The sequence below is a fragment of the Cottoperca gobio genome, chromosome 19 (assembly GCF_900634415.1).
Source record: "Cottoperca gobio chromosome 19, fCotGob3.1, whole genome shotgun sequence".
Taxonomy (NCBI): domain Eukaryota; kingdom Metazoa; phylum Chordata; class Actinopteri; order Perciformes; family Bovichtidae; genus Cottoperca; species Cottoperca gobio.
In genome coordinates, this window is record NC_041373.1 from 9,436,317 (window position 1) to 9,464,098 (window position 27,782).

General features: G+C 39.0%; 2 protein-coding genes and 1 non-coding gene across 4 annotated transcripts; 2 read left to right on the forward strand and 1 right to left on the reverse strand.

Moving 5' to 3' along the window:
* Window positions 1–469: 469 nt before the first annotated feature.
* Window positions 470–551, forward strand: trnal-aag (transfer RNA leucine (anticodon AAG)). Its single transcript has one exon. It is a non-coding gene; the product is annotated as a tRNA-Leu (tRNA).
* Window positions 552–678: 127 nt separating this feature from the next.
* On the forward strand, window positions 679–14,524 carry polr3e (polymerase (RNA) III (DNA directed) polypeptide E). 2 transcript variants are annotated; one of them, XM_029456949.1, is made up of 21 exons: window positions 679–815; window positions 1,566–1,671; window positions 2,673–2,723; window positions 2,843–2,920; window positions 3,001–3,116; window positions 3,836–3,918; window positions 4,123–4,230; window positions 4,637–4,686; window positions 4,807–4,926; window positions 5,399–5,484; window positions 5,923–5,967; window positions 6,079–6,170; window positions 6,665–6,785; window positions 6,951–7,032; window positions 7,166–7,225; window positions 7,937–8,094; window positions 8,629–8,690; window positions 8,789–9,243; window positions 11,962–12,039; window positions 12,829–12,951; window positions 13,439–14,524. In XM_029456949.1, the coding sequence occupies exons 2-21, from the start codon at window positions 1,633–1,635 to the stop codon at window positions 13,493–13,495; spliced, it is 2,064 nt and encodes a 687-aa protein (XP_029312809.1). In that variant the 5' UTR covers window positions 679–815; window positions 1,566–1,632; the 3' UTR covers window positions 13,496–14,524. The 2 variants fall into 2 exon arrangements, with proteins under 2 accessions (XP_029312809.1, XP_029312810.1); XM_029456950.1 differs by lacking the exon at window positions 679–815 and adding an exon at window positions 856–972.
* Window positions 14,525–16,211: 1,687 nt separating this feature from the next.
* On the reverse strand, window positions 16,212–26,320 carry LOC115025097 (cerebellar degeneration-related protein 2-like). Its single transcript, XM_029457151.1, has 6 exons — window positions 26,078–26,320; window positions 25,208–25,320; window positions 22,676–22,824; window positions 22,200–22,370; window positions 19,420–19,633; window positions 16,212–18,559 (listed from the first exon to the last, which is right to left on the reverse strand). The coding sequence occupies exons 1-6, from the start codon at window positions 26,157–26,159 to the stop codon at window positions 17,921–17,923; spliced, it is 1,368 nt and encodes a 455-aa protein (XP_029313011.1). The 5' UTR covers window positions 26,160–26,320; the 3' UTR covers window positions 16,212–17,920.
* Window positions 26,321–27,782: the final 1,462 nt, after the last annotated feature.

Here is a 27,782-nt window from a genome sequence, read left to right on the forward strand (position 1 = left end):
AGGGCAGTGTTCCGCCCCCTACACACAAACACACACGCACACACTAAATGTTTTACTTTAAAATTACACAGTATAATTATTTATTACTTGTTAATCATGTTTAAAAATGTCAGCTCAAAATTGTCTGCGAGCCATAGGTTCCCATCCCGTATATATATATATATATATATATATATATATATATATATATATATATATATATATATATATATATATATATATATATATATATATATATATATTCAGATTCAGATTCAATTCAATTTCAAATCACAACAGCCTGTACTTTTACTTTCACTTTGCATGTATAACAGTTTTATCGTATTTCTAGCATTAATCACTTAATTTGACTTTTTTTGTTTAATTTTAAGTCTTATTGAAATGTACATTTGTAATGGCGGGAGGGAGGGAAGATGGGTTATTGTTGTATGTCATGTTTTAATCTTTTGGTAAAACGTCCTTTCATCGAGGTAGCGTGGCCGAGCGGTCTAAGGCGCTGGATTAAGGCTCCAGTCTCTTCGGAGGCGTGGGTTCAAATCCCACCGCTGCCATAAATTTTTCGTGCAACATCATCACATAATTAATGGACTTCCATGAAATTCCACGCTTGCAAAGCTAGTGAAAATAAATAATCAGTGAAAGACCACTGTACACTGATCTCGCTGTGCATTATGGGCACGGGCTCCTCCCCACGTGTCTTTGTGCATAGTCAACATGGTACCGACAGGGAGTTAGACACTACACCGCTACGCACCACATTTCTGGACTGTTCAGACACGGATGTGATAGCTAAAATTGTACCGTGAACTTTGCAGGTGAAAGCAAAATATATTGTGGTGCTGTTTTATGAGAATTGATGTGTGACTGTGTGTTATTTTGACTTGCTGAGCCAGGCTAGTTTGCTAATGCTAGGCTAAAGTTGCTACTTACCACCGGCTACCTGCATGTTAGCTTGTTTCGTTGCTTATACATGTGTGTACATGGAATTTAAAGTTGAGCCGTTTCTCTTTGTCCTGCTTTCTTTTTATATGTGTATGTTGTTTATGTCAGAATTAAACATGTAAGCTGTAGTTTAGCGCAGGCCTGTTATAAGTGTCTGAAGGGTTTGTTGCTAGCTTGCTAATCAAGCTAACGTGTAATATGACTTATTTTACGAATAATTGCCTGTAATGAGTAGTATAACAATCAGATTTTGTTTACGTGTTAGCTATATGTAACGTCTGTCATACAGTATTTGCATGAAGAGCAGTGATTTGATGTTGTCTGCATTGTCTTGTATAATGTGTGATTTACCTGGTTGTGTCAGTGATAGCATCTCTTGACAGACTGCATGATCATGGTCAACTTTCTGGTGTGGTTTAATTGAAAATAGACCCTCTACTACAGATGACAACCTTGAAACAAATTGTAATGAATGATGTAACTTTGATTATATGCTGAATCACATTGGTAACCAACTACCTGCCATCTGTTTTCTTTATTACCAGTTTAGGTGTAGCCACTTGGCAACAGTGATGTAAAGCTTTATAATACATCTCTGTAACTCAGTGTGTCTTTGTTTCCAGGTTGGATCTTTGAGATCTGCTGCTCCTGTTTCATTTCCTCTCCCCTCCTCGCTCTGTACACATCAATATGGCCAGCGGGGATGATGATGACCCCATTATAGAGGAGGTATGTCGACAGGCCAAAATGAAAGAATAAGAATTGCAATATTTTAATCCACAATCAATTTATCCTGATCGCTGCCTGTGTAGCTGAAGTGTGAGTAGCTTCAACGTGGGAGGTGGTATAGTTTGACCCAAGAGCTTTGTTTGGGGATTTGTTGACAGTTACACAAATACAAAATAGCATCAGCCTTATACCTTAAATTTGTTTTTGTGTATCGTTTCTGTTTATGTTGAGCCCGTATTAACATCTCACTTCGGCATCTGTAAACTGAACATGAACAGTCCTTCTGTGACGAGATTTAATTATACAATCAATTTACGATCTTTATAAATCCAGAGCTCATGGATATCCATGTGATAAATGTTAGGTCTTATTAATCATAACACATTTGACACAGGTTGATATGTGATTATAAATAGGAATGCACTGATCTACTCAATTCAAACCCAGAGTATCTGCTGTTCTGGTTCCCATTCATAAACCAGTGCTTTTCTTTTCCGTGATTTTAAATCTGTATACAACACTGCAGTGGGATACGAGTTTCGTAAGGTAACATGAGCCTAGGGATTGCTTTCACACTGCAAACTGAGTAAACAAATGTAACACGCAATGAATTTCATAAGAACATCTATTTATAACCCTTTTAAGGTAATCTCAATGATATCAAGATCAATTTTGCAGCGATAAGACACACAACAAAACAGCCAGTACACACACTCGCGCACACGTGTCAAAAAATGTGACTATAATAAAAGTTTAAATTCCTGCTTTGTAGAAAAGGCTTCTCTCATGAGAGGATCTTTCAGTTTTGGAGTCTGATGAAGAGCAGCGTCACCTATGTGCAGTAAATAAGTGAACATTGGAGCAGTGTGCAAGCTATTTATTAGTTTTTCATTGTCTGCTCAGCTTCAGCTCAGCACCTGCCCTATTTGGTTTGGATGTGCGCTTACACTCCTTTTTTGTAAAGATCTAGTCGGAGAATAACTTTGATCTCTTTCATGTAGATTGATGTGTACCTCGCCAAAAGCCTGGCAGATAAGCTGTATCTTTTCCAGGTACCAGTATGACTCTTGTTTCTGTAAATTCTCAATCTCAACTCTTTTGTTCTGTATTGTGATAGATGTTTAATGTTCACGAATGCTCACTAATCACCTTTATTCTTTTTTTCTGACAGTACCCTGTCCGACCATCCAATATGACCTATGATGATGTCAACCACTTATCAGCTAAGATCAAACCCAAGCAGCAAAAGGTAAAAAATTGCTCTTTTCTTAATTTCTCATCCATCAGTGTAGAAAATGTTTATAATGGTGTTTTTTTTGTAACGTACAGGTGGAGGTGGAAATGGCCATGGACGCAATGAGTCCAAACTACTGTCGCAGCAAAGGAGAGCAGATAGCTTTGAATGTGGACGGCACGACTTATGACGAAACCACCACCTATTCAGCGTACGAGTTCATTTCGACACCTATTTTTTAAAATTTAGTATCAGTCTTAGTTCTGTGTCAAATATTCTTGTTAGTGTTTATCATACTTAGTCAACCTGATCCTGTTTTAGTTGACTGATGTCTACCGCTAAACCTCACTGTCAGTCACCTGTTTGTATGCTGCATGTGAGCTAGTTAGGATGTGAAAATATTTGACATTTTGGGGAAAATATTTACTTTCTGCCGAAAAGTTAGATGAGAAGATCGTACCACTGTACGACCAATATGAAGGCTACATCAAGGAGAAGCTTAGCGTGGCATAAACACTGCTGGTTACGCCTCAGAACCAAGTAATAGTCTGGCACTTAACTCCGCAAAACTTGGCAAATGCTACTTTTTGTACAAACTAAACAAACAAGATGTACCGTGTGAATTACTGAGCTTTAGGGAGGCTTGTAGGCAGGTTTTGTTTCCATTGGTCAGAGCCAGACTTGCTGTTCCTAGTCTTTACTAAGCTAATAAAACCAGCTGCTGGCTGTAGCTTCCTATTTACCGTAGAGACATGAGAGTGGAATGGATCTTCTCATCTAACTTTTGGCAAGAAGACAAAGCAAAGTGATTGCTAAACTGTTTCTTTAACATTAGATGTGTTTTGTCAGACTTTTCTTTATGAATGACGCTGAATAAGTTGACACTTCTGTCTCTGGCCTGAGCATTCTTCTCTTGCTTTTCTTCTCCAGGAAAATGATGGATAAACAGACTTTCACCTCCATCCAGGCCACCACCAACACCTCCAGATATGCTGCTGCTGTGTTTCGCAAAGGTCAGCTCTTATCCTGTCGTCTACTTTACCACCGTGCTTGTGTGTTGCTTTGTCTAACCTTGTTTATTGTGTTATGACACGTCCCTCAATTTGAGCATGTTTACATTGAAGATAAGCGAATGTGTCAGTATGATCGATCTCATGACATACTAACATGCGTCCACATTTGGTTTCTTATTGTTTTATTATTATTTATGTCAACAGGTGAGCTTCACATCACACCTCTGACGGGAATCCTGCAGATGAGGCCGAGCTTCTCTTACCTGGACAAGGCTGACACCAAAACCAGAGAGAGGGAGGCGGCCAATGAAGGTGTCTGTTTTTCAAAATTAAATACAAGAGATATTAGTAATAATAATTGTAAACGGCAAACATTTAGGATTTAAGATTGATGTTCAGACAAGACATTTAAAGTTGTCGCCTCAAACAATGAATTGGGAAAATAACCGGCCAATCAATCGATAATGTAAATAATCGTTAGTTGCAGTTGTTAGTAGCTTCTACAGCAAAACTCACATTTTGTGTTTCAGCACTTTACAAAACAACAAATGATAAAGAAAATAAACCGAAGAGTTCAAAGTCTTATTTATTAAGTATAATTCTGGTCTATTTATGAAGAAAGAAATTACGCTTGATGCTTTTAACAACTTGTAAAAATGACTTAAAACCTCGCTGGTAAGTTCAGGGGACGACTGCTAAATGAGTCTTTTGTCTTTAGGTGGCGATTCCTCCCAGGATGAAGCTGAGGAGGACGTCAAGGCCATCACGGTGAGGACTTGCACACGCACTCGCTAACGCACACAAACTCATCATTACACTGACTTTATGTGTCAATGTGAACCCATCATTTTTCTAAAATAAATAAATCTGCATGCGTGTCCACTCCAGGTGAGGTTTGCTCGTCCAGAGTCGGAGCAGGCGAGGCAGAGGAGGATTCAGTCGTATGACTTCCTCCAGAAGAAGCAGGCGGAGGAGCCCTGGGCTCACCTGCACTACCACGGTGTCAAGGTAAGTGTATCCTCAGAATATTTAAACCATTAGTTTTGGGTCCGTGGGCGAACGTGACACTTTCCTTTTCGCTTATGTCGTCCTTCTGTTTGTAGTTATTATACTAAGCTAGTGTTCATCTAATCGGTATGTTTTCCAATAGTATGCTATTTTTTACTGTAGCGTTGTTTACTGCTGTTTCCCAAAAAATTGATGTATAACTTATTTCTACTTATTATTTTCTTGCTTTGCGTTTTCTTCTTTAATGCTTTATAAAATGCAATTTCTTTCAAATTTTGCTTTATATTTTAAACTTGCTTTTTGCAATTGTAATGCTTTCTTAATGTTTAGTATATTTACTCTGTTCCTGTAAAGCACTTTGAGTGGCCTTGTGTCTGAACAGTGCTCAATAAATAAAGTTGCCTTTCATTGCATTGTTGTCAGTAGACATTGTCACCATCACTTTTGTCTTTGTCATGTGGTTTAAATTTAGGATGGGCACTCGGAGCATGAAAGGCAGTACCTGTTCTGCCAGTCAGCAGACGCCTCGGAGAACTCTGAACTAGTCAAAACTCCCAAGTAAGTTCAAGCAAAGAGGAACGTTTCATGACTTTGTCTTGGAGTCTAGATTATGTCTTAGAGTCTGTGGCAGTACTGTCATCCCTGATTGTCTGTAGTCTTTCACTTTAAATGATCACGTTGACCAATGAATGCTTTGCAGCTTGAAACTAAAAGAGTATTTCCTGCCAATAAACTTCTTGTGTAGTGTGATTTGTAGATATTTCTTATGTAGATTTGAGTAAATGTGTGATAGTCATTGGTGACAACTGATTCCCTGGGTTGCATTGACTGGACTGGGTTGGCGGTGATTAGTCAACTTATCGTTGCAGCTCTAATATTGATAGATTTATTTAATCTTCTGCCAGGACTCCAGACTAATTGGTTAAATTCTTCTAGTTGTCTTGTCCTTCTGTAGTTCTTGATGGTTCCCTCTTTTCATTCTCACTCTGTTTGCAGGGAGTACCTGGCAATGCTGATGCCCCCTCTTGCAGAGGAGAAAATGTAAGTATTCCTCACACCTCTGACACAAGTTTAAAACCGGATATTAATCACCAATATCAGAGATGCTACTTTGACGTTTCCCTCTCTCTGACTGTTTTTTCTGCACGTCAGTGTGAAGCCTGTTGGTCCCAGTAATGTGCTCTCCATGGCTCAACTCCGCACTCTGCCACTGGGAGAGCAAGTCAAGACCCTGATGAAGAATGGTAGGCCAGCACACTTATAGTGCGTTAGTAAGTCAAATAAAAATAGCCAGTCAAATGAATCTTGTTTTTTATTGTGTGTTTTGAGCGTAGGTAAATTAAAGAACTGTAACCATAACTAAAACAAATCTTTTTTTTAAAGCACAATTACACAAATGGATAGTGAAAAGGAAACCAGATGAACTGATAAACAAAACAAATCAGCCACGACATGTTATTAAAATCTCAATTTAACATGTTTTTAAATCACGTTTATCGTCATTACCAGTTTATAGACAACCTTCATTAAAATGTCAGATTAGTGTCCGAGTAGTGAAGGGTTACTTTGTGCCAGACGGGGGCGACAAAGCATTTGTACGGACGTATGTGAAATGGTTTAAGACTTTATCTTTGAAAGCATCCAAACCAGCCTTTCACTCGGCATCATATGTTCACCATATAACCATCTTCCTCTTCCCCTTTTGTATTTCCTTCCCCGTGCTTCCTCTCGTCTTTAGTGAAGGTGATGCCGTTCGCTAACCTGATGGGCCTTCTCGCCTCTGGCACGGACTCAACCGCAGCGCTGCGCTGCATCCAACAGGTGGCGCTGCTGGTTCAGGGCAACTGGGTTGTCAAGAGGTGAGAAGAATGTCACTGAAAGATTTACACAGATTAAATGTTTTGTTTAAAATGAGCTCTGCAGTTTACACTTAGAGGGAGTGTTGTTCTTTATGATATTGTTCACATTAAGCTCACAGACCTGGCAGCTCAGTGATGTCTCTGTATGTTTGTTTTTTTCTGCAGCGATGTTCTGTATCCTAAAAACACCTGCAGCCCTCACAGTGGTGTCCCCGCTGAAGTGCTCTGCCGTGGCCGGGACTTTGTGGTGAGATGCAGTTTGTTTCCCTCTTTTATTGAATGACCTCAAATTAAACCAATATCGGTGCCTGATGCTGTGTTTTGTGTGTGTGGTCGAACATGATTTTAAAGTCATAGTGACACGGCTGTTTCTTTTGTAGATGTGGAGGTTCACTCTGGAGCGCGCTGTGATGAGAAAGGAGATTGCGTCCATCATCAAAGTAAGACCATAATCCCAAAATGACTGATTGTTCCTGCATGATAATGACAGCTGAAGATGGACCAACAGATTGCTTTTTCTTTCTGCCAAAATAATTGAATTCGATGGAGGTTTTCTTAAACAAACAAAAAAAGTGATTCTGATTGCAACCATTTAGTGTAATTTTACCATCTGGTAAAGGTTTGAAAATTGCAAGTTAGCAGGGAAAGAAGTCTTAATTGTTTGAGGCACTCAACCTCCAAATATGCGCCGCCCCAGAGGCTGCTTTCATGGTAAATTAATCTCTAGGGTGTACAACACATTAGCAAGGAAGTTGTTAGTTGAAGTGTGATGCTTTCACCTTTTTTAAATCGGACTTCTTTTTACACTGAATCTGGACTGAATTGCTCGGTTATATTGCTACCGTGTCTTTCCGATTTGACAATTTATTGCAGAAATGATGCAGGCACTGAATAAAATGGCAAGCCTCTTTAAAATAATGTGGGGGATGAGATGAATTTGCATTGCAAGACCACATTGTTGTTGAAAGCAACGTCTGAAGGGAGATTCTCGGTGCCACCGCAGGCTTTCCCGTTCTTTAGATGCTGAGCAGCTTCACTGGAGTGTCTTTGAACGCTCGCTTCCACGTGCTTAATGTCACCTGGAGGCTACAGTTGTTCCGTTGATTCAGGTAAACAGAACTAACAAGTTCTTCCTCCTGTCTTCTGTTCAGCTTCCTCCAGAGGATGTGAAGGAGTTCCTGGAGCATGTGGCCGTTCCTCGAGTCAACCGGGGCTGGGAGTTCCTGCTTTCTACTGATGTAGAATTCATTAAGAAGCACACAGACGTGGCCCACAGGCAACACATGCTGTGGCTTGGCATCCAGAGCAAGTAGGTTACACTTAAATAAGCAGAAGAATCTGCACCATGCCAATCATAAAAGTGCAATTAAAGGTATCATTGGGAACATTTCTGCTTAAAGTTTCTCTCAAACTTGGAGAAATCTGTAAATTTAGTCAAAGTAACAAACTGTTTCACTTTGTCGCTTGTAATGGCGTCGTATACCCTTTAGTGGTTGTCTGCCAGAAGTTGTCATAAAGTTGACTTTATCCACTTTCAAGCCACATTTATAAAATGTTCTTTTTTAGATCTTAGTCATTTTTTAAAACTCTATACTTTTACTGGATAAGGATTTTAGTCTTTGGACGTCTGGATCTTAAGTTATCAGAGAAACGAGCTGCGCTAACGTTAGCAGCAGCCGAACAGCCTCAGAATCACTCAATTTTAACGCGAAACTGCTTTATTCCGTGTTTTTAACAGTTTTAATCAGCTGGTCCCATGATCCTATGCTACTTCACAACGCAACCAAACTCTGTCTTGTTTTTGTTTTTAATTTGTACCAATTGCTTGTTTTTCCTTTTTAAGGTTGGAAAAAGTCTATAACTTCTCAAAAGACGACTTCATGCCAAAGAATTCCCCTCTGCCTGGTGTGTACTGAGTTGTATTTCTAATACCTGTTAGCACATTGCGAATGACACATTCAGCAGAAATGATCTTACTTGCTGTTGTCTCTGTTTTTTCCCAGATCCTGTCCATGTCAGCGGGGAGCAGCGTCTGCAGATGGCGCAGGATCGTGCTCAAGGGAGCAAGTCGTCCCTACAGAAGGACCTGGACACCAGACGGGCAGCAAGCAGCGTCCACATCAAACAGGAACCCGTCAACGACGGGGAAGATGAACCTATGGACACCTCCTCCATCCACAACGGTTCTGTCAATGGTTACCCCAGTGCCACTTCCCCCGCCTTCGATCACACTAACGGTAACGGAGGGAGTCCCGCCAACACGTCATCCCTAGAGCTCCAGGACTTTGTGAAAAAGACTTTCAGGAAGCATTTTGTACTGACGCTGAATGAGTTTAAGAGGCTGTTTGGCCTCCACCTGGCCTCCATGCCGGTGGGACGGAGCATCTTCCCCTCCATCTCGGACCACATGCTACAGGACGCCATACTGCTCTGCCAGTGCAAACAGATAATGGTGCCTGTGAGTATAAAGGGAGGATTTCTACTGTCAACTCAGGAATTACAAGATTTTGGATATAAAACTCAAAATCCTTCACGCTGGAGTCTCATATTTTCCTTCCTTCTCACAATCCTTGTCTTCGTTGTTTAATTTGTGTGCCTACTCTCGTCAGTGGACAGACAGTAGTCTGGAAAACACTGCAAGGGGCTGCTGCTCTGATGTATCGTTGAGCAGATGAGGGAATATGAACCTAGACATTCAGTTTAAAGGATTATCATGCTTCAAAATATATATATATATATATATATATATTAATATAAAATATCTTCCACATATTATTTAATTAGATGATTGGAAGAAAATTTATCTGCAACAATTTTCAGTTTCTGACCTCTAAAATGTGAATATCTTCCTTGTTTTATTTTTTACTCTTATATCATAGGAAACAGGAATATTTTGAGTTTAGAATTAAATTTAAACTCAGTTAAAAACATACGTATAAAACGATTAATTTTAACATCATTTGCCGATTGATTGATTTTGAAAGATAATCGTACGTGTCAGCACAAGGCTGCACAGTGTGGATAATATGCATACAATCTTAGAATCAACGATTAAGTTAGTCGTTGATCGAGGCAGTCTTTGCTTTTTAATAATAGAGTAAATTTGAATATATTTGGGTTTTTCTGCTGTTGGTTGGACAAAACTAGTAATTTTAAGACGTCAGTTTGGACTGAGAAATTATAATGGGCATCTTGAGAAAATAATTGGATAATCCCTAATGAGTAAAAACATAGTTTTTTGACACGGTGCTTTTACTGATTTGAACACGATCCTAATAATACTGATATTATTTCTGTGGCTATGATGCAGGATCATTTAATGACTCTTATTTTGCCTTTTTTAACTGAAAGTTTTGAAACATTAGTTAGTTTTGGTTTAAAAAGCTTAATTATTTAGATTTCTTCTAAAATTGGCTCAGGTCAAAGGTCACGCCTCAGGAACGAGCAGACCCGAGTGGTCCTGTTTCACCTGCACATTATCTGTAGAAGTTCTGAGGTTACTTCCCCTTTTGTGTTGGATTAGGAGCCGCTGCTACTTGTCTGTCTAGTTAATGCTGCCTGTGTGCTGAAAAAGGGGATTTCTCAGCTTGCATGCAGCTATCGGTTTTCTCAAGCAGAATAACGACATTAACGGTCGTTTTGCTTGTGAGCGCTTTGTTGCTTGTAAAGCCGTCGGTGCGCTGAAGCAACACAAACCTGGTTCTCAGGTTGCACTCAAGTTCCAGCAGCCACCTTATACCTTGGTGTGTTGGGCTGTTCTGTGTTTGTACTAAGGTTGCTCTTTGTAGGCTTAATATAGATGGATGTAATCTGTTATCTCTGTTTTTGTAGCTGTGTTTTACTTGGTGTGGTGTTCGTAGGGTGTGTCGTGGTCTGTGCCACTTTGCACATCCTCTTGTTTCATTAAGTAGCCAGATCTTCTGCCAGGACCAGCCCTGTCCTGGCTTGGGTCTTATCCAATCTGTATCCTTGCCGTTGGAGGCTTTTAACCACCGTAGGGGAGGGACTGACTGGACACCATCTTTGTTATGCAACAGATTATTAGTCTCTAAGTAAAGCTCATTACTTCTCAGCGAGGGAGTAAGCCGGTTTTGTTGTTTGCAAACGCAGGCAGATCTGGCATCGGGTGACTCCCCTACGACATCAAAGTGAACATTATGGTTCCAGATGTCTGATGGTTCATAGATGGTAATCGTCCTCAGCGTTGGTCCTCCTGCTCACTGCATTAATAGGGCTGTAGTCAACAAAGAAAGTCCTGACCAGACTGAGGTTCTACCTCTTCAACCAATTGATGGGGAAAATAAATCTATTTAAATTATTTCTATGTTAAATAAATCAGACACCTAGTAGCCTAAATGAATTATAAAAACACATGAAAAGCTTTTTGCAGTATATTTTTCACCTAATTGTTTTATACTAAAAGACTCGAAGCTGACCTGCACCTTCCCATTTCTATCATTTCCAAAGCGGAACGAGCAGTCGAAGGGGATGCGCCTGCAGTCATATTTCAAACAAAACAATCGGGTTATTTATTAGATCAAACATATTGAAATATGGCAAGTCTATCAAGTAGTGTTGCGCAGGTCAAGAGTTTTTTTATTTTTTTATATCTGCTGCAGCCACCTGACTCGTCATGAGAGCTGCAAAACCATGCGTAAAGAAACCACCCGACCTGCAAACCGCCAACTTTATGCATTATAGTAGCACAATTGTCGGGACTGAGAGCTGAGACAAGGACTGACTGTGTGCGTGCTCGCTCTAACACACACGTGTCTCTCCTGCCCCCGAAAAATTAAGAATTAAGAAGCGTTTTTTTCACTGGGCGGACAAGAGCGTATTAAACAACCATCCATAAGGTGTCAGCCCTACAAAGGAAGTGTCTGAGAAAGGAAACAAAGCTGTCATTTGTTAACTATTTCATAGAATGGCAACTTGCACTCTTGAATCAAGGTTTTGATGAACATGCATACTTTATTATGTTTGTTAGAAACACACTTGCGTCAGTCCAAACACACTCTTGTAGTTGATCTGACTGCTGAGAACCTTTTTTACTAAAGTGTGTTTTGCTCGAGGGTAAATGTTGAGAGAGGAAAGAGACTTTAGGTTTATGGAGTTGAACTGGTAACCGTCTGGTCCAACGCTGTTCTAACGTTGCTGTTTCTCTTTACCTTTTTAGTTTCCTGCTCAGACCACAGCAGCCACTGATGAACAGAAGGTGTTTGGTTTGTGGGAGACTGGAGAGGAGTTCGACAAGGTAAACACTTTTTGAAAAGGTTTTTAGTAGTTTCACAACATCCTTTTGCAGCTGAAGCGCATCACAAACCTCGAGCCTTTAGCAATCCTTTCACATGAACTTCAGAAACCACGTGCAGTGTGTGAGTGTGTGCCGTGATCTGCTAGTTGCATTACTGCCAGACCACAGGAAAGAGAGACTGGTTCTGTTTTTGCCACCATGAGTTTTTATTCCCTTCTTCTTCTTTTTTCTTTAATGTGAAACGGGTCGTTTGACGCTTTGTGGTGGTTTAGCTGCAAATTTGTGCACTAGACTTCCTTCCGCAACATAAAGATGACTGTGTTGCTTGTTTCCTTAAAGCAATAGTACCACATTTTGGGAAATGTGTGTATTCGCTTTTCTTCCGAGAGTTAGATTAGAAGATCAATACCTTCCTTATACGTGTGCACTAAACATGAAGCTAGAGCCAGCAGACAGTTATCTTAATTAAACCTCTAAAGCTCACTAATTAACACACTAAATCTTGTTTGTTCAATCTGTACAGAAACTGAATCGCGAAAGAAAGCTGTGGTGTTACGGTGACAGAATAAACACGCAATATATGATTTAATGAGTCGGTAGCAGTTTTCCCGTGTTCTGCTCTTTGTGCTATGCTAAGCTAATCTGCTGCTAGCCCTAGCGTTACATTTCTTTAGGAACACAGATGTGAGATGTGTTGATCTTCTTATTTAACTTGGAGAGAAAAATAATTGGCATCATTTCCAAAATGTTGAACTCTTGAATTAATATAGTTTTTTTTCTCTCCTGCAGCAACGTCGGCTACTGTATGACCTGTTCAACAAGAACTACCGGGTCAGGAGGACCATTGTACACGCCCGACTGACGCAGGAGTTTGGAGAAGTATCGAAGGCGGACATCGACCGGCTGCTCAATGTGAGATGACTGAACAGGCACCTTTTTAAACCCCTGTGCATCTCTAGGGACGTATTTGACATTTTAATTTGTCATTTAATTTGTTAATGCATATGGCATAACTTTGGTGGGTGTGAGTTTTTCTTTTTTTCTTTTGACACTCGGACCCTTGAGGACAAAATTGTCCCCATTAAAACCAACATTTCTGATCCCTCAGCCATTACAGCATAAAACCATGCATTCTGTTATATCAAGCCTTGGCTTTAAAATTCATTCATTACTAGTAAATAGTTTATTTTTCATAAAAACCAACGGTGGCATTATGTAAAGTATTTGGTAGCTATGATCAGGAATGAGGTTGAATAAAAGGTTTAAGTCGGTGAAAGTGGAAAATAATATCAATATACATTTTTGTGGCAGTTTTTTTTTTTCATCAGAGCTACTATTAAAGGGTTGCACGATGGTAAAGGGGCTAAAATCACTGATTACTTGTCGTCCGTTGTTCCAGGAGTGCTGCAGCAGCTACGCAGGGATGTGGTACCTCAAAGGAACGATACAGTCCTGACGCTGAGATCCTGCAGTAACCGTCAGCCAATCAAATCCTCTCCCGGCTGTCCAGTGGGAGGGCAGCCAGAGAGATGAGAGCCAATCACAATCACAGCTCGCCCAGCTCTGAGGGCGGGCGATTGGAGGACAAAAAGACGTCGGCCGTCTGCTCAGAACATGAAGCTTTTCTATTCAACTGAAGCATTTCTGACATTAACAAGAGCACTCTGATGCAGCACGGAGGATAGAAACTCCTGACATACTCACACTAAGAGCTAAGTCTCTGAGGGGGAAAAAATATATATATTATATTATATTACAATATATTATAATATATATTATATTACAATATATTATATATATATATATTATATTGTTTATCAGTAGATTTTTGGATTTTCTTGGACCTCATGTTTGATTATTTATCAATTAAACTTTTACCTCATCAGGAGGGTGTTTACTATTGAAAGCAACGTGGCTCAAAGTGCTTTAATTTTACTCCTGATTTGTGCATTTTGCCAGAGAAAACACATTTTACTTTATCAACAAAGCAAACAATGTTTAAGCCCTTGTGGGGAGAAAAACTGATTCACTTTTCATCCATTTACTTAACACATGTTTGATCTGACTTGTTTAAATAATGAGTTTTTAGAGTAAACCTTAAATACACCAATAAAAAGGGTGAACTTTAAGGTTGGATGTTGCTTAATTAAAACGTGTGAAGGCACTTCAAGAAACGTTGCCAAGTTTGTGAGTCCTAAAACAAAAGAGGGGGGGGGGGGGGGATGCAGAAACTAGCAGAAAAAGTCCCCGTTTTCTTTATGCTCATGCTGTACGACAGAGATCACTTCATATTTGTGGCAATCATGGACCTGGGAACTTATTCACGGTTATTCAGTCAAATCAGTTCTGAAAAATAAGTTTGAGGAAAGAGTGGATTCAATGGCTGAAGTTGAGATTTGTTTTTGGTTGAATGCACGAAGTTTCTATTAGTTTTCCTTTTATGAGAGACGATTTTGATGACGGCCAATAAAGATGCTATTTAGAATTAATTTTTCTGTCATACTTTGAACGGTTGTGTCGACGGATCTGGATCGTGCTTCGGTACAAACACCGGACTGCCATCTCGGGGGGGGGGGGGGGGGGGGGTGTTATTGCTATGGATACGCTGGTGTATCGCCATGTGCTGCTATCTTGAGCCTCCATCTAAAGTGCCTCACAAGACAAACTCCCACCCATTCATGCACAACAGGAACAATAATGCTTTTAAACCTTCCAAGAGTGGAACTGTAGTCGTACATCATCAGATAATGATAGCTGTATTTCTTTTTCATTGGTTTGTTACTTTGCTCAATAAACATTGTTAATGTCAACTTGTGTGATGTCATTATTAAAGTCACAAGTGGTGATATGTTACGGGATGGGAACCTCCAAATGTCCTGCATTAGTGAGTTGACATTTGTATGTGTACAGTATTATTAGTTATGTTTCTGAAAACTAATAATCATGGATAGTGCAGTGTTCCTTATAAAGAAAGACGTGTGTTTGGTACAAACCTTAACATATCGTCTTATATAAAACGCAGCTTGGAGCTTTGTGAAGTTTAATTTAATTCTATTTACACGATGGTCAACATGCTTAGCGTTCAAAAGAAAATCTTATTTCTTATTACTGTTCACCTCTATCGTTGCTATTTACTAATTATCTTTATTCCCTTCAGCTGTTATGAACCTGCTTATTTCTGCGTTATTTTTTATTAATACAGTACTACTGTTGACCTTTATTATTTCTATTGATTGAGAGATTGGTTAATTAATTATCTTATAATTATTAATCTTTATTCCCTTCAGCTATCAACATGTTTATTTGTTTTTCCCCCTTGACTCCTGTCCTCTCTCAATAAGGTCTTAGTTTCTCACTCAAGGTTTCTTTTATTTTCTTTATCTCTATAGTTCCCGAAGTGTTATTTTTGTAATACTTTTTTTTTTATCAGGCTTTTATAAAATCACATTTTGGCCTCTTTGAAATCCAAAGTAAATGTGTCCATTTCAGCACAAACCTTTAATATCCTATCCTATCATATATATACTGATGGGATTTTAACACTGTCTGTTAAACACCGTTTCCCAGGGGGCTCAGCGACGTCACTTCTCTCATTTGAACTGTTAATGATTCTTCTTCGTTGTCTTCAGTTTCATTTTTTTAGGCTGATGTGTTGAGTTTGTTTGTGCAGCAGTGTGTCTGGATGGCTGACGTCAAAGCAGCTTTATTATATCAGCTAAAGAAAGTATATAATTGTCAAAGCGTATCAGTAATTTATCATGTGTAAGTTTATGTCTCTGTATCTGATTAATCATATAATACAACAGACTGACTCAGCAATAGAAAACACAGACACCTGCTTCTTGCTTCATGTTTTATGGCTCAGACATAAACCACGAGGTCCAATCATGAAACAGGTAAAAACACATCGCACATACATACTGCAGATTATTCAGGACGCTTGTTAATAACTACATATGACAGACATGTAGTGTCAGAAGAGCATTGATCATGTGTCATTTCAAGTGCATGTCAATGGGATTTTATAGACATCTACAAAGTGTGTGCACAGTCTTAAACTTAACAAGGACACACGAAGGTCAGGAGACAGAAGTGCTGCTGAGAAAAGCTTCTAATCAAACATGGTTTCATGATATATAATATACCAGGAGGCCGCTACATTATCAAGTACATTGAGTTAGTCTTTTGGTAAACCTCAGAACTTCCCTTTAATATAACATTCACTCACGGTCTGCTATCAAGTGTCATTTCAACTTGAATCACCAACTACTAATATAAAGTCCTTCACCAATAGAACAACTTGCATTGGTCGCTCTTAAAGGTGCAGGCAACACTATCATCAAGCAAAGTACCTTTTTTTCCCTCCTTTTCTTTTTTAGTTGTAAAGAAAAGAAATGAATTAAAAAAGTTGACATTGTATAGCAGGAACTCAGTAAACAAATCAAACAGCAGATACAGCGATAACATTTTGTTCTATAGAGGTCATTTCATGATCATTTTCTAGGAAGGTTCCTGGAAAGAGCTGTTTAATTTGGGACTAATTACAGGAAAAGTTATTTGAGTTTAGTTGAATTTACTTAAAGCGGTTATAACTCTTTATAATAATGTTTCAAATGACAAAATGAACCGACAGAGACTAATCACCTGAATCTGCAGCTTTGCTCAGCTTTAGTGAGATTCAGCTCATTGTTTATCTGTCCGGCCCACAGCTTTAGTGTTTTAGTTCACGATTACACTCTCTTAGTGTTGTTTTCGGCCACAGCAGGTATACACACTATCCCCGCTGTTCACTACCTGCTCAGCACCAAACAGCAGACGCAGTTAGGAGTTGGTAGAAACAAAACCCAAAACTAAAAGAGAGTGAAATATGAAATTACACGACTATAACACTTTTGATCTGTAAAATAATAAACAATTGAATTTAGACATTTGACTGACTGAAAGAAGGAATGATGATGTAACTGGTTAATTAGTTGATTAGCTGATCAACACAAAATAAATCAGCAACAATTTACATAAATCATCATCAAGCAAAAATAAAAGCAATCACCCGCTCCAGCTTCTGAGAAGTGAATACTTGCTGGTTTTCTTCTATGATAGTAAATATAATTTACGTTTGGACTGTTGCTCGGACAAAACAAGAAGTTTGAAGATGTCATTTCAGTCTCTGGGATCTTGTGATTTATTTTTTGTATTTTCTGTCATTTTATAAACTAAACGATTCATTAAAAAAAAAAATGAACAAATGAATTAGTAATGGAGGAATTCACGAGTTGCAGCCCTAAAGCAGTTTTGATTTCCAGATGAACAGACTTAAACGAAAGACATTTACTTGGAAACTTGATTTTCCAGATTTACTGAATTGTTTGTGTTTCAACAGCAAAAGTTGAAATTGTGTAATTGGACACAGTCTCTATTGTCTCAATCATTAGCTCCAAATTACACCTTTTGTTCTTTTCCAGAAACCTTTCTGTGAATTTCCATCTTTCTAGGAAACTATGGAAGCGTACGCGGCGCCCGTAGAACAAAGTGTTACTGATACAGCTCATGAAAAGAAGACCCAGAAATGATTTCCTGATGGAGCTTGTTTGTGCAAAGTGAGGTAGAGTGAGTGCACAGTAGACGGCAGGCATCGTTAGGCAGGCACTGGTGTTTCTGTGCAAAATGAGCCACAGAGCTGGTGATGTTTGGCCTTCTTGTTCCTGCATCACTCTCGTCTCTTAACCTTTGCATGGCGATCGCCATTTCTGGGCAAATTACATACAGTACAGTGTAGAGTTAGTACGCTTCATGTGCTGCTGTAAGAGGCTTTAACTGGAAGACAATAATTAAATCTTGCAGCAGGTCTTTTTCTTTCTTTTCTTTTTTTGTTGGGAAGCTACTAACGCAAAATAGGCAGCACTTCACCAGCTGAGGCTCTCTCTCTGTTTTCAATTAGGTCCTCTTTGGTTTTCTGAATGCGGGAGAAAATTTCCCTGAAAAGTTCCTTGTACTCGGGCTGGTGAAAGTCGTCCTCAAAGTCCTCCATGTCTGTGAGAGCGGGACAAGTGGCGGCAAGACATGCAGTCTGGACAGACTTGTGTATCTGCTCCTCCTGCTCCTCCTGCTCCTCTTGCTCCTCCTGCTCCTCCTGCTCCTCCTGCTGCCCCTGGTGGCAGCGCCGCAGCAGCTCGTCGTACTTCACCTGCAAGGCACTGTACTGGGCGTCGACCTCGTTGAGCAGCGAGATCCCGCGGTACTTCACCACCTCGGCTCGGCGCACGCAGGAGCACTCGTGGTCGTAGATCCTGTCTGGAGAGTCGGGCATCTGCGTCGTCTTCACCAGCCGCTCACTGTCCCAGCACTTCAGGAGCCAGGGGCTTTTAGCTGCATCCCCCTCGTTCTCCTCCTCCGGATTGAGGAACATGGAGTTGGGCAGCAGGCTGTGGAGGACGTCCATCCTGGTGGATCTCGTGGAGGAATCTGACTTCCAGAGCTGACGAAGCTCATCGGCCTCACCCTCCAGCTCAGCCAGTCTGGCCTGAAACAGAGACAAGAAAGAGACAGAGAGTCAGAGAGAGGACCGACACAGTCTGAGTGCATCCCTGACATGTTGTTACAGAAGGACCAAGAGTGAGTCAGTGATGCTTTGTGACACTGATTTAAAAGCATCCTTGGGCTGCCACTGATGTTTTACTTAATTAGGAGGAAAATAAATTGACAAAACAAAAATCAAAGAGCAGCGCAGCAGCAATTTTCTCTTTGATTAAGATATTGAATTATACGACTGCGTATTAGGGCCATTGTAGGTAAAAGAAAAAAAGTAAAAATATGAAGCCGGGGGAGTGGAAGAAAACTTGTATGCAAATATTCTCTGCAAATTTATGACTTTATAATCTCAGAGAATATCCACAAATTTTTTCTCTCGTAAATTTACAATTTAAACATCGGAAACTCTTACGTTTTTTCTCTGAATAATACCCCCCCTCCAGGCTCCGTAATAAGAAATAAAAAAGATCTACAATGGCTCTAATGCGGCGCCGTAAAATCCTCTTTATTCTGACTGACATTGGAGAAGACTAAAATAGAGATTCAAATTGTCCAACTGAAAAACCCCGCCTAATGTTGCCAACTCTTTTCCAATGAAATTAGCTAGCAGCACTCGCTATTGATTGCTGTTGGGATGAAAAGATTATTTCAACAAATACAACAAGAAATATTTCTCAAATAGGATTATTATATATATTTATGTCATTCCACAGTTTTTATCCAGTTATGGAAACTTTGGAAGTCCAGACGGACAAAATTGCTGCTCACTAAACTCGTCGGACGTATAGGTGTTTGTTTTTGTGTTCTGTGCAAACTAAACACACAGGTGAGAGAAATATTTGTCAGACGTACCTTACAGCCCTCCATCCCTGCCAGCTGATGCTCCAGCACTGCGTTCTCACCGGCGAGCAGCTCGGCCTCTCGCTCAGACTGCTCCCTCCGAGCGCGCTCGCTGGCGAACTGAGTCTGGAGGCTGTGGAGGGATTGTCGCAGTGACGCCTGCTCCTCCTCGTGCCACGACATGTCGGAGGACTCGAGGCCGTCGGAGGCTTCGTCGTAGTCGTACCTGCACAGAGACACAGACGATTATAACTACATGCATTTGTACACGGTCCTTGATTTTTCAACATGATGGATGATGATGAAATTGTTCAGCAGACTTTATCAGACTAAGGAATAGTTTGACATTTTAAGAAATATGTTTATTGTCTTTCTTGCTGAGAGTTAGATTAGAAGATCGATACCACTCATGTCTGTACGGTAAACATGAGGCGAGAGCCAGCACATGCTAGCTTAGCTTAGCATAAAGACTGGAAACAGGTGGAAACAGCTCGTGGTAACTACCTACCAGCTCTAAAGCTCACAGTCAACAAGTTATATCTTCTTTGTTCATTTCTTTAAACCAAACAAAAAAGTGTAAAAAACGTCAAGTTGTGACCAGGCACTGTGACTTCCTGTCGAATAAGTGTACATCCAAAAACTTATGAACTATTCCTTTAAATGAACTTTCATTCATAAAACACAAATGCATGTATTAAAACTAAATGACATTTTTCGTACATCCACACAGATGGTGTCTACTTAAACAGAAACAGAAGTAGTCGACAGCCAACCTGAAGTGAGTAAGTGGACCTTGAGTTGAGATTGTTTCATAAACTGTTTCATATAACCTTTATCATAACCAAGCAGGCTGATAATCTGTCTTCTCTTTCACAACAGACCTTAGCGTTTTATCTATCGCGTGTGTGCTTCATAATAAGGCAAAACAAAGTGAAAGGTGACAGGAAGTGCACCGTGGAGAGAGACGATAACGACATGTAACAAAGGTCACGAGCTAGGTGCACAGCACTGGAGAGAAATAATGTGACGTTGAAAAATGTCTCATCTTTGGTAAATGTCAGGCAAACAGTGTATCAGTGGATTTAAATAAATGAAAACTGAATGAGCGAATACATACCCTACTCTATTATATCCATTTGAATATCTGTGTTTTTTAATTAAAACATTTTTTCACTTAGATCTTAATTGGCAAAACATTTGCAACATTAGACGAAGACAAAGCAAAACTAACAACACTTTGGAAGTAGTTCCCATGTATACAGTTTTGTGCATTGATTTGTTTCAGCTCTATTACAATGGGATCTGTGCATAGTTTAATAGTCTTTTTTTTTTTTGCAACTATACAATCATATCAAGTATTTCTCTGCTAGAATAACCAATACACAGCTGAAAACACAAAAACAGAAGACAATAAAAAAAACAACAGATAAAACCAAGAAACGCACGCTAAGCGAGGAATCGAGAACTTATCAGTAGAAGCGAGGAGATTAGAAATCAGCTGAAGAATCATTCTCAGCCTCGGAAAGATAGCGAGACATTGTGCAGACTTCGACCTCGATCCTTCCAACCTCATCTACCACAGTTCAGACCTGTCGTGTCGATCAGTGGGATTTACATCCATCTGACCTAGATGTTTCGAGGGAGCAGACTAAACTCAGTAAATGAACCTGTCACAGCAGCACAGGACGGTCCAGGCCAACAGGAAGTGACCGCAGCATGAAACATTCAGAGTACCACTTGCTGTGAGGTAGACATGGCCACCTGCCAGCGAGAAGGATTATCACACGTAGGGAAGAGCTAAAGCCACGAGGACTCAGTGGAGGATTTGGAAGATTTCAATCTTGAGGCTTACAAAGAGCTTCTGGATCAGTGACAAGACATTTAAGATTGCTGTTTTTACCAGGTTAAGGAATACATTAATAACAAAAGTTTCTTTTAATGCTTAATCAATTTCTGATTTAAAAAACACTTTTTTTAAATCCGACTCCTCACAATAAACCAACAAGAGACACTTCAGCTAAATCATTTCCTGCCATCAGGATACATTAGTTATATATATCTATATATTATTATTATTCATGACATTCTTAACTGCGCGTCCATTAATAAGCAGTTCATTGGATTTAGTGCCGATATGAGAGGGGTATCGATCTTTTCATCTGACTCTCAGCAATAAAGAGAATAAGCGTATTATAAAATAAAATATAAATATAAATATAATGCTTTAAATTGCTTGTTTTCTCCAAAAGTCAAATATATTCAATTTACACTAAATATAAAAGAGAGAAAAGTAGCAAATCCTCACATTGACGAAGCTGAAACCAGAGAATGTTTTGCCATTGTTGTGCAATAAATAACTTAAACGATGACTTTTATATATAATATGTTTTATCGTCTGAAACTTTGTTCACTGTGCTGCACCTGTTTGTCCAGGACACTGTTGTTAATGAGATCATGAATCTCAATGAGGCTTTTCCTGGTTAAATAAACGTAAAAGAAAAATCTAAATATATTTTTTTTTATTGTCAATTACTTTTCTGCCTAGCAACGGATCAATTGACCAAATAAGTGTCTCAGAATTAAACTTTTATTTAATATTTTTACTTCCAAACTTTGATTTAGTTTGATTTTTAAAACAACAGTCCATCAAAAGTCCTATGAGCTGGAGGTGACGTCTTCTCTGTCTAAAATCCCAAAATATCAAATCTATGATGATATAAAACGGAGGGAAACAGCAGTCTGTCCACTAACTGAGCGCCAATGACACAAATACAGCATCCGAGTGTCCTCACCTGAGCGTGTTTTGCAGCTCTTTCAGGCAGGACACACTCTGAGTGCTGCGCGGAGGCCACTTCTCTCGGTGCGGACGCTTCAGAGGCTGAGAGGGACTCAGCTTCAGATCTTCGACCTGATGTTGCAGCTCCTCCATCTGCGTCTGCAGCAGCTCCACCGTCTCCATCAGCCTGCACAGAGACAGCAGAGCTCTGTTAAGTTACTGATGACGGACATTTTACAGCTTTATAAGAGTAAAATTCACGCACTGTTTAAAGCACTTTTTAAAGGGACCTAAACCAAAAATGTCCAGACTCTCGAAGCCTTTAAATGAATGCAAAACTAAAATAAAATATATATATTCCTATCCTTGAAATCGTAACTGTTGAAATGTTTCCAAACTTTCAAGATTGATGTTAGTCAAAGACTTTTTATAAAAACTTGGGAAATCTGTCCATAATCAATTGAAACAGATATTCCACATCTCCTGTCTTACCCCTGGATCTTCTGCTGGGCCGTCCTGTTGTCCAGAACCAGTTTGTGGTTGCTGTGCTCCAGCTCTCGGGCCGACACGTCCAGCTGCTCGTACACTTTAGCGTGCTGGTCATTGACCTGCCTGAGGAGGTCCACCTGCTTCGTCAGGTACTGGAGGAGGGACAGAGAGCGAGAGTGACGGGACAGTTTGCTGAGAATGATGTCTATAATAACAAGACATGCAGTCTGTTATTGCAATAATTATATTAGTTTAGTTGACTTAATATATCATACTATAATAAAATACACTTATAAAGCACATTCCATACAAAAAGAAGCACATAAACAGACACATCCAAGGAAGAAACAGGGATAGAGATGCATGATATTGGATTGTTACTGATATGCCGATATTTTCATACATTTTTGCATTTTTTTCTACCTAATTGCAGAGAACATCAAGTCTCTCCTGTAGTGGAATTAACATTTTATCTTGCCTGCTGTTATCGGGATAGCCCACTGACAGATGGAGACATAAAATGCAATGCTTTTCAATATGTTCACTGGTCAGAATAAGAAAACTACTTCAACTTAGGTTGTAAAACAAAAGCTGTAGGACACTTAATATTGTGGGCGAGTTTTATGTTTTATTTGAAGAGCTGTAAGATGTTGTATGATGGACTGCGACTTTAAATCTCAAAACTAATTTTCCTGATTAATCTGAATGTCTTCATTTATTTTTTTTACTGCAAGACAAGAAATAATGTGGACAATTCATACAAATTGATAGAAAGTAGGTCAAACTACCAGCAGTCAATAGTTTCTAATGATTAAAATGGTGCTTATAACAATAATAATAGTAATAATGAGATGTTTTAGTTGCTAAATATATGTGTCTTTTTAACTAGCATGACAGCCTAGAAAGAAAAGTGCAGCCTAAAAGAAATGTAAAATAAAAATCTAACGTTTGTGTTTCCCAGTAACACCTGAATGCCTCTTAATCAGTGGCTCCTTCAAGTCACATTTTCCTTAAGAATAAGTTATCTCATCAGCTGTTGCAGCAAGGACACTTTGAACCTTTCCTCGTCTAATCTTCCTGCTGAAAGCAAACAGACAGAATAAACAGAGAACATCAACTTCACAGCTCAGTGTCACACGCACATCGGACATAAACAGTCCATGAATACACACATGTACAGTAAGTTAAAGTTTAACAGGTTACTTCTATTTTTAAAGATTATTTACACGGCTGTATTTGATGATTCCAGTAAAGAGTGACAGTAAAGCAGATAATTAATTGCAACACAGGTCAGGACCTGTAATCAGACATGTGACGTTACAAGTATCCAGTACAGGTTTTAAGAGATTAACTCCGAGTGCCAGCAAAGACGGAGAAGGATTTAGTGCCCCACAGAAGTTACTCAAGGAAATTAAAACTCGGCCTGAAGTCCAGAAAATCTGCAAAACCTAAAGCTAAATATCGAATTTCTGTCATTTCAAAACTAATTCAAACTAATGATTTGGTTAAAGGTTCACTGGACATCCAGCATCACTTCTTAAATCTGTGCACAACAAGACAGAGGGAGGCTACAGCAGCATGCTTCTTCAACAACAAAACTAGCATAAATAAATGTTATATTTAATATTTAATATTAATATGATCTGCCCAATTACATATTTGTAATTAAATGTATCATCATACTTTCCAAAATAATGTTAGTAAACAAAAAAGTCACTTAAATTGTTGCATTATAAATCAATAAATAATGTTTTATTTTTATATATACTACAGAGAGCACAGTTTTCACTGAATTATCTTTAATTGATGTTTAGTTCACGCATCTTTTTCTGAGAATTATCTATAAATATAAACAGCTTTTTTTTTTACCCCAAAAGTGCAGAGCAGCTGTGTTCGGGTTGGAATGGTGGAATTATTTCTTGATGTGTATATACGCATTTATTTATTTACTTTTTTGCCCTGTATTGTTTTTCATGTAATTGTTTGTTTTTATTGGATTGCTGTCTACTGATTGGTTAGTTTTCATTCTAATTGTGTGTGCTTCTTGTTGTTACTGTTGTCTTGTTGATTTTCCTCCTTAACATTGAGGGGAGGTCTGTTGTATAAGCTTTGACCTCTCCTGTCACATTTCTTATTTGTTTTATTATCTAGATTTTTTGCAGTCTTATGTCTCTGCAGATCCAAGCTCCACCAAGAAGGTTGTGCCGCTTGTATGTTGCCTGAAAAAAGCATTTGATGGGGACATGTCTTCAACATCTCCACAGGAAATGAACCCCTTGTTCAGAAGCATGTTGTATTTTTCTTTAAAAAAGGTTAATTTAAGGCCTTTGTAATGCAAAAAAAAACCTGTTATCGTACATATAAGATTTTTACCAAGATATTTCCATTGAGATGTAATGTAATATTGCATTTAAGAGGAAATCGTGAGGGAAGCAGTTACTAACACTTTTCCCAGGCCAACCCTCTTATTTACATCTGGGTTCTTGGATGAAGATATAAAGTCACACAGGTAAGACAGGTGACACATCTCTTTACCTCGATCTCCTGCAGTTGCTCCTGGTTGGTGGAGTACATCTGCTGCAGCCCTTGCTCCAGCTCCCTGTTTCGCTCCAGGAGAGTCTTCCCGAGCTCGGCTGCCAGCTGCAGGTCTGCAGGAGAGACCGAGTCAAGGAACCATCAGGGGATCAATTACTACTCTTATGCCAATATAGTTTAGTCTTATTGATGGATACATGAGGACTTTACAGTACAAGCAGCTTTGTGAGGTTTTGTTGTTGTTGACAGGAGTCCAGTAACCCACCAAAAAATGTACAACATAGGTCTTTACAAAATGAATATTCAATTTGACAAGTAAAGACTGCTGGTTAATCCTTCATCACATAATATTTTACCTCACTCTTTCATATACCATTTAAACAAGAAATCACAAATAAATAGTACAAATGACACAATTGGAAGGAAAGGGAATATTACACACACACAAACACATTAGCTTCAGTGTAAAAGCATGAAAGGGATGAATGAAGTCAAAACCACTTCTTCATTTCAGACAGACCCTTTCTGTTGTTTTTTTCTCACTTTGCCGCATATCCGAGTGTCATGCTGACTCCTGCCTTTTCATGCAGCCCATCAAGGTGCTTCATTTACACTTAAATAGCGTATAGGATAAATAAAAACATCATGGCAGAAAATATTAACTGTTATAGGCTACGTTTAGAAAAATCACATAGAAATTCGTACAAATGTAACCTCCTGTGCACCTGCAGGGCTTGATATTGAGTTTATATTGTGATATATATATTAAATGTCCTATAATACAGTTTAATATTCCTATTTGTGTTATTTGACCTAATAATATAAAATGATTAGTATGGTTCAGAGACAAAGGCTGAAAGGAAATTGTACCATGTTCAAGGTCTTGCTTGTCGTACCACGGTTCCTCCTCCTTGATGTCAAATTCTTGCTCCACAATCATGTCTGTCAACATCTTCACGGTTAAAATCAGTCAGTTTGAGGATTAATCCGCTTTTTTAAACATGACAAAGACAGAGTTTCATAAACGGTGATAAACGGTTCAGTCCGCGTCCTTCGTGCTGCTGTCTGCACGCCTGCAACCGGCACCGGTGTGCGCCGCTCATCTCCGGACAGACAGACAGAGATCTCACTGCTGCTAACGACTGCTGTGTTATGATCACGTTTCCGGCTTTACATTTCAAAATAAAAGAAGCTAGTTTCTCTTGGATAGAGGGGACAGGTCATTTGGAGCCAAAGCCCGAGCGACTGTTTTTTTGTGATAGTAATTTTAGAAATTAATATAATTCTGGATTAATGCATAACATAGAAATCCTTGTTTTTTGCTGATGTTTAACAGTATTCTAAAAGTGTAGGTTAGTGGCTGGATATAATTAATAATCAATAATCAATAATCAATAATCAATAATCATACTTATTAATTAATTAATAATTAATAATTAATAATTAATAATTAATAATATAATTTTAAACGGTATTTTAAAAAACAATATATTGATTGAATTTTCTTATTTTCCACAAGAACAACAATAATAAAACAAACATATAATCAACAGTAACAGAGACAAACATATACTGGAGGTTACAGGAAATAGTATATGTTGCAGGCAAATCATAGGTTACAAAATGTCAGGGTCCGACTATTTGGAAAATAATGGAAGAAGAATAAGGTCAAGACAATTCAGATTGGGTGGCTGGACTTGAAATGTTTAATGATATTTCAGTTTAAATATCACTTCACACCTAACCCTGAACAGAAGGTCCCTTATCACAAGTGCACTGTAATAATATGTGTTTCTGGCAGCAAAAGTAAGAATGTTATATAACATTTTGCTAGCTACAGTAGCTATATTTCTTTACATTTTCTTTAAATTGTTCTTCGCCCGAGAGGCCGCAATGTCAAATGCTCGTGTGTGGGACGCGCATGCCCGATAACTACTGTTGTCATCACGTGCTCGTAGTGGTCGGAAGTTAAAGAAGAAACTGCGCTCGGCACGAACGATGTGGATTATCTTCCACAGCACGAATTTGAAAGACAGTATTTTGAAGTAAAGTTTTAGAAACACCTCAGTGCTCACCAAGCTGGAGGACATTGTTATGAACCTATAACATACCTATCTATGTTGTTAAAATATCAGATTTAACATGAAGTGGTTCTCCAGGTAAAAGTGGCTAAAAGGTAGCTTGTCGGAGAAGACGCTTTTAAAAATGACTTTCAGGATCTCAAACCTCTTTCTGAGAGGATTCCCAAACATGCAAGCAGCAGGACAACGCACATAACACGGGGAATTGAACAGGATAGCAGTATCTGAGGAGGTATGTGCCCACACTGCCCAGTAGGATGCTCACCTGTGTTAAACTGTGGGAGGTGTATGTCAACTTTCTGTTTTTATTTATTTATCTCAAAACGCCAGTGGATAGTTAATTTGTGAATAAACATTGTAAAAAATTGGATGTAAATACAATGGATGAAAACAAATGTGATGAGTTTAAATGTTATTGCAGGCCTGTATTTTAAACACCCAATATGCAGCTTATTGTTTAACCATATCAATTATTGTCACACACTGACTGGTAA

Excerpts from the sequence above, each read along its gene's own strand:
- polr3e (XM_029456949.1), top strand. The coding sequence starts at position 1,633 with ATGGCCAGCGGGGATGATGATGACCCCATTATAGAGGAG. Across the intron at positions 1,672-2,672 it reads ATGACCCCATTATAGAGGAG|ATTGATGTGTACCTCGCCAA; the intron begins GTATGTCGACAG and ends TCTTTCATGTAG. Across the intron at positions 8,095-8,628 it reads TGGCTTGGCATCCAGAGCAA|GTTGGAAAAAGTCTATAACT; the intron begins GTAGGTTACACT and ends TTCCTTTTTAAG.
- LOC115025097 (XM_029457151.1), bottom strand. The coding sequence starts at position 26,159 with ATGTTGACAGACATGATTGTGGAGCAAGAATTTGACATCAAGGAGGAG. Across the intron at positions 22,825-25,207 it reads AGCAACTGCAGGAGATCGAG|TACCTGACGAAGCAGGTGGA; the intron begins GTAAAGAGATGT and ends TCCCTCCTCCAG. Across the intron at positions 22,371-22,675 it reads GCCCAGCAGAAGATCCAGGG|GCTGATGGAGACGGTGGAGC; the intron begins GTAAGACAGGAG and ends GTCTCTGTGCAG.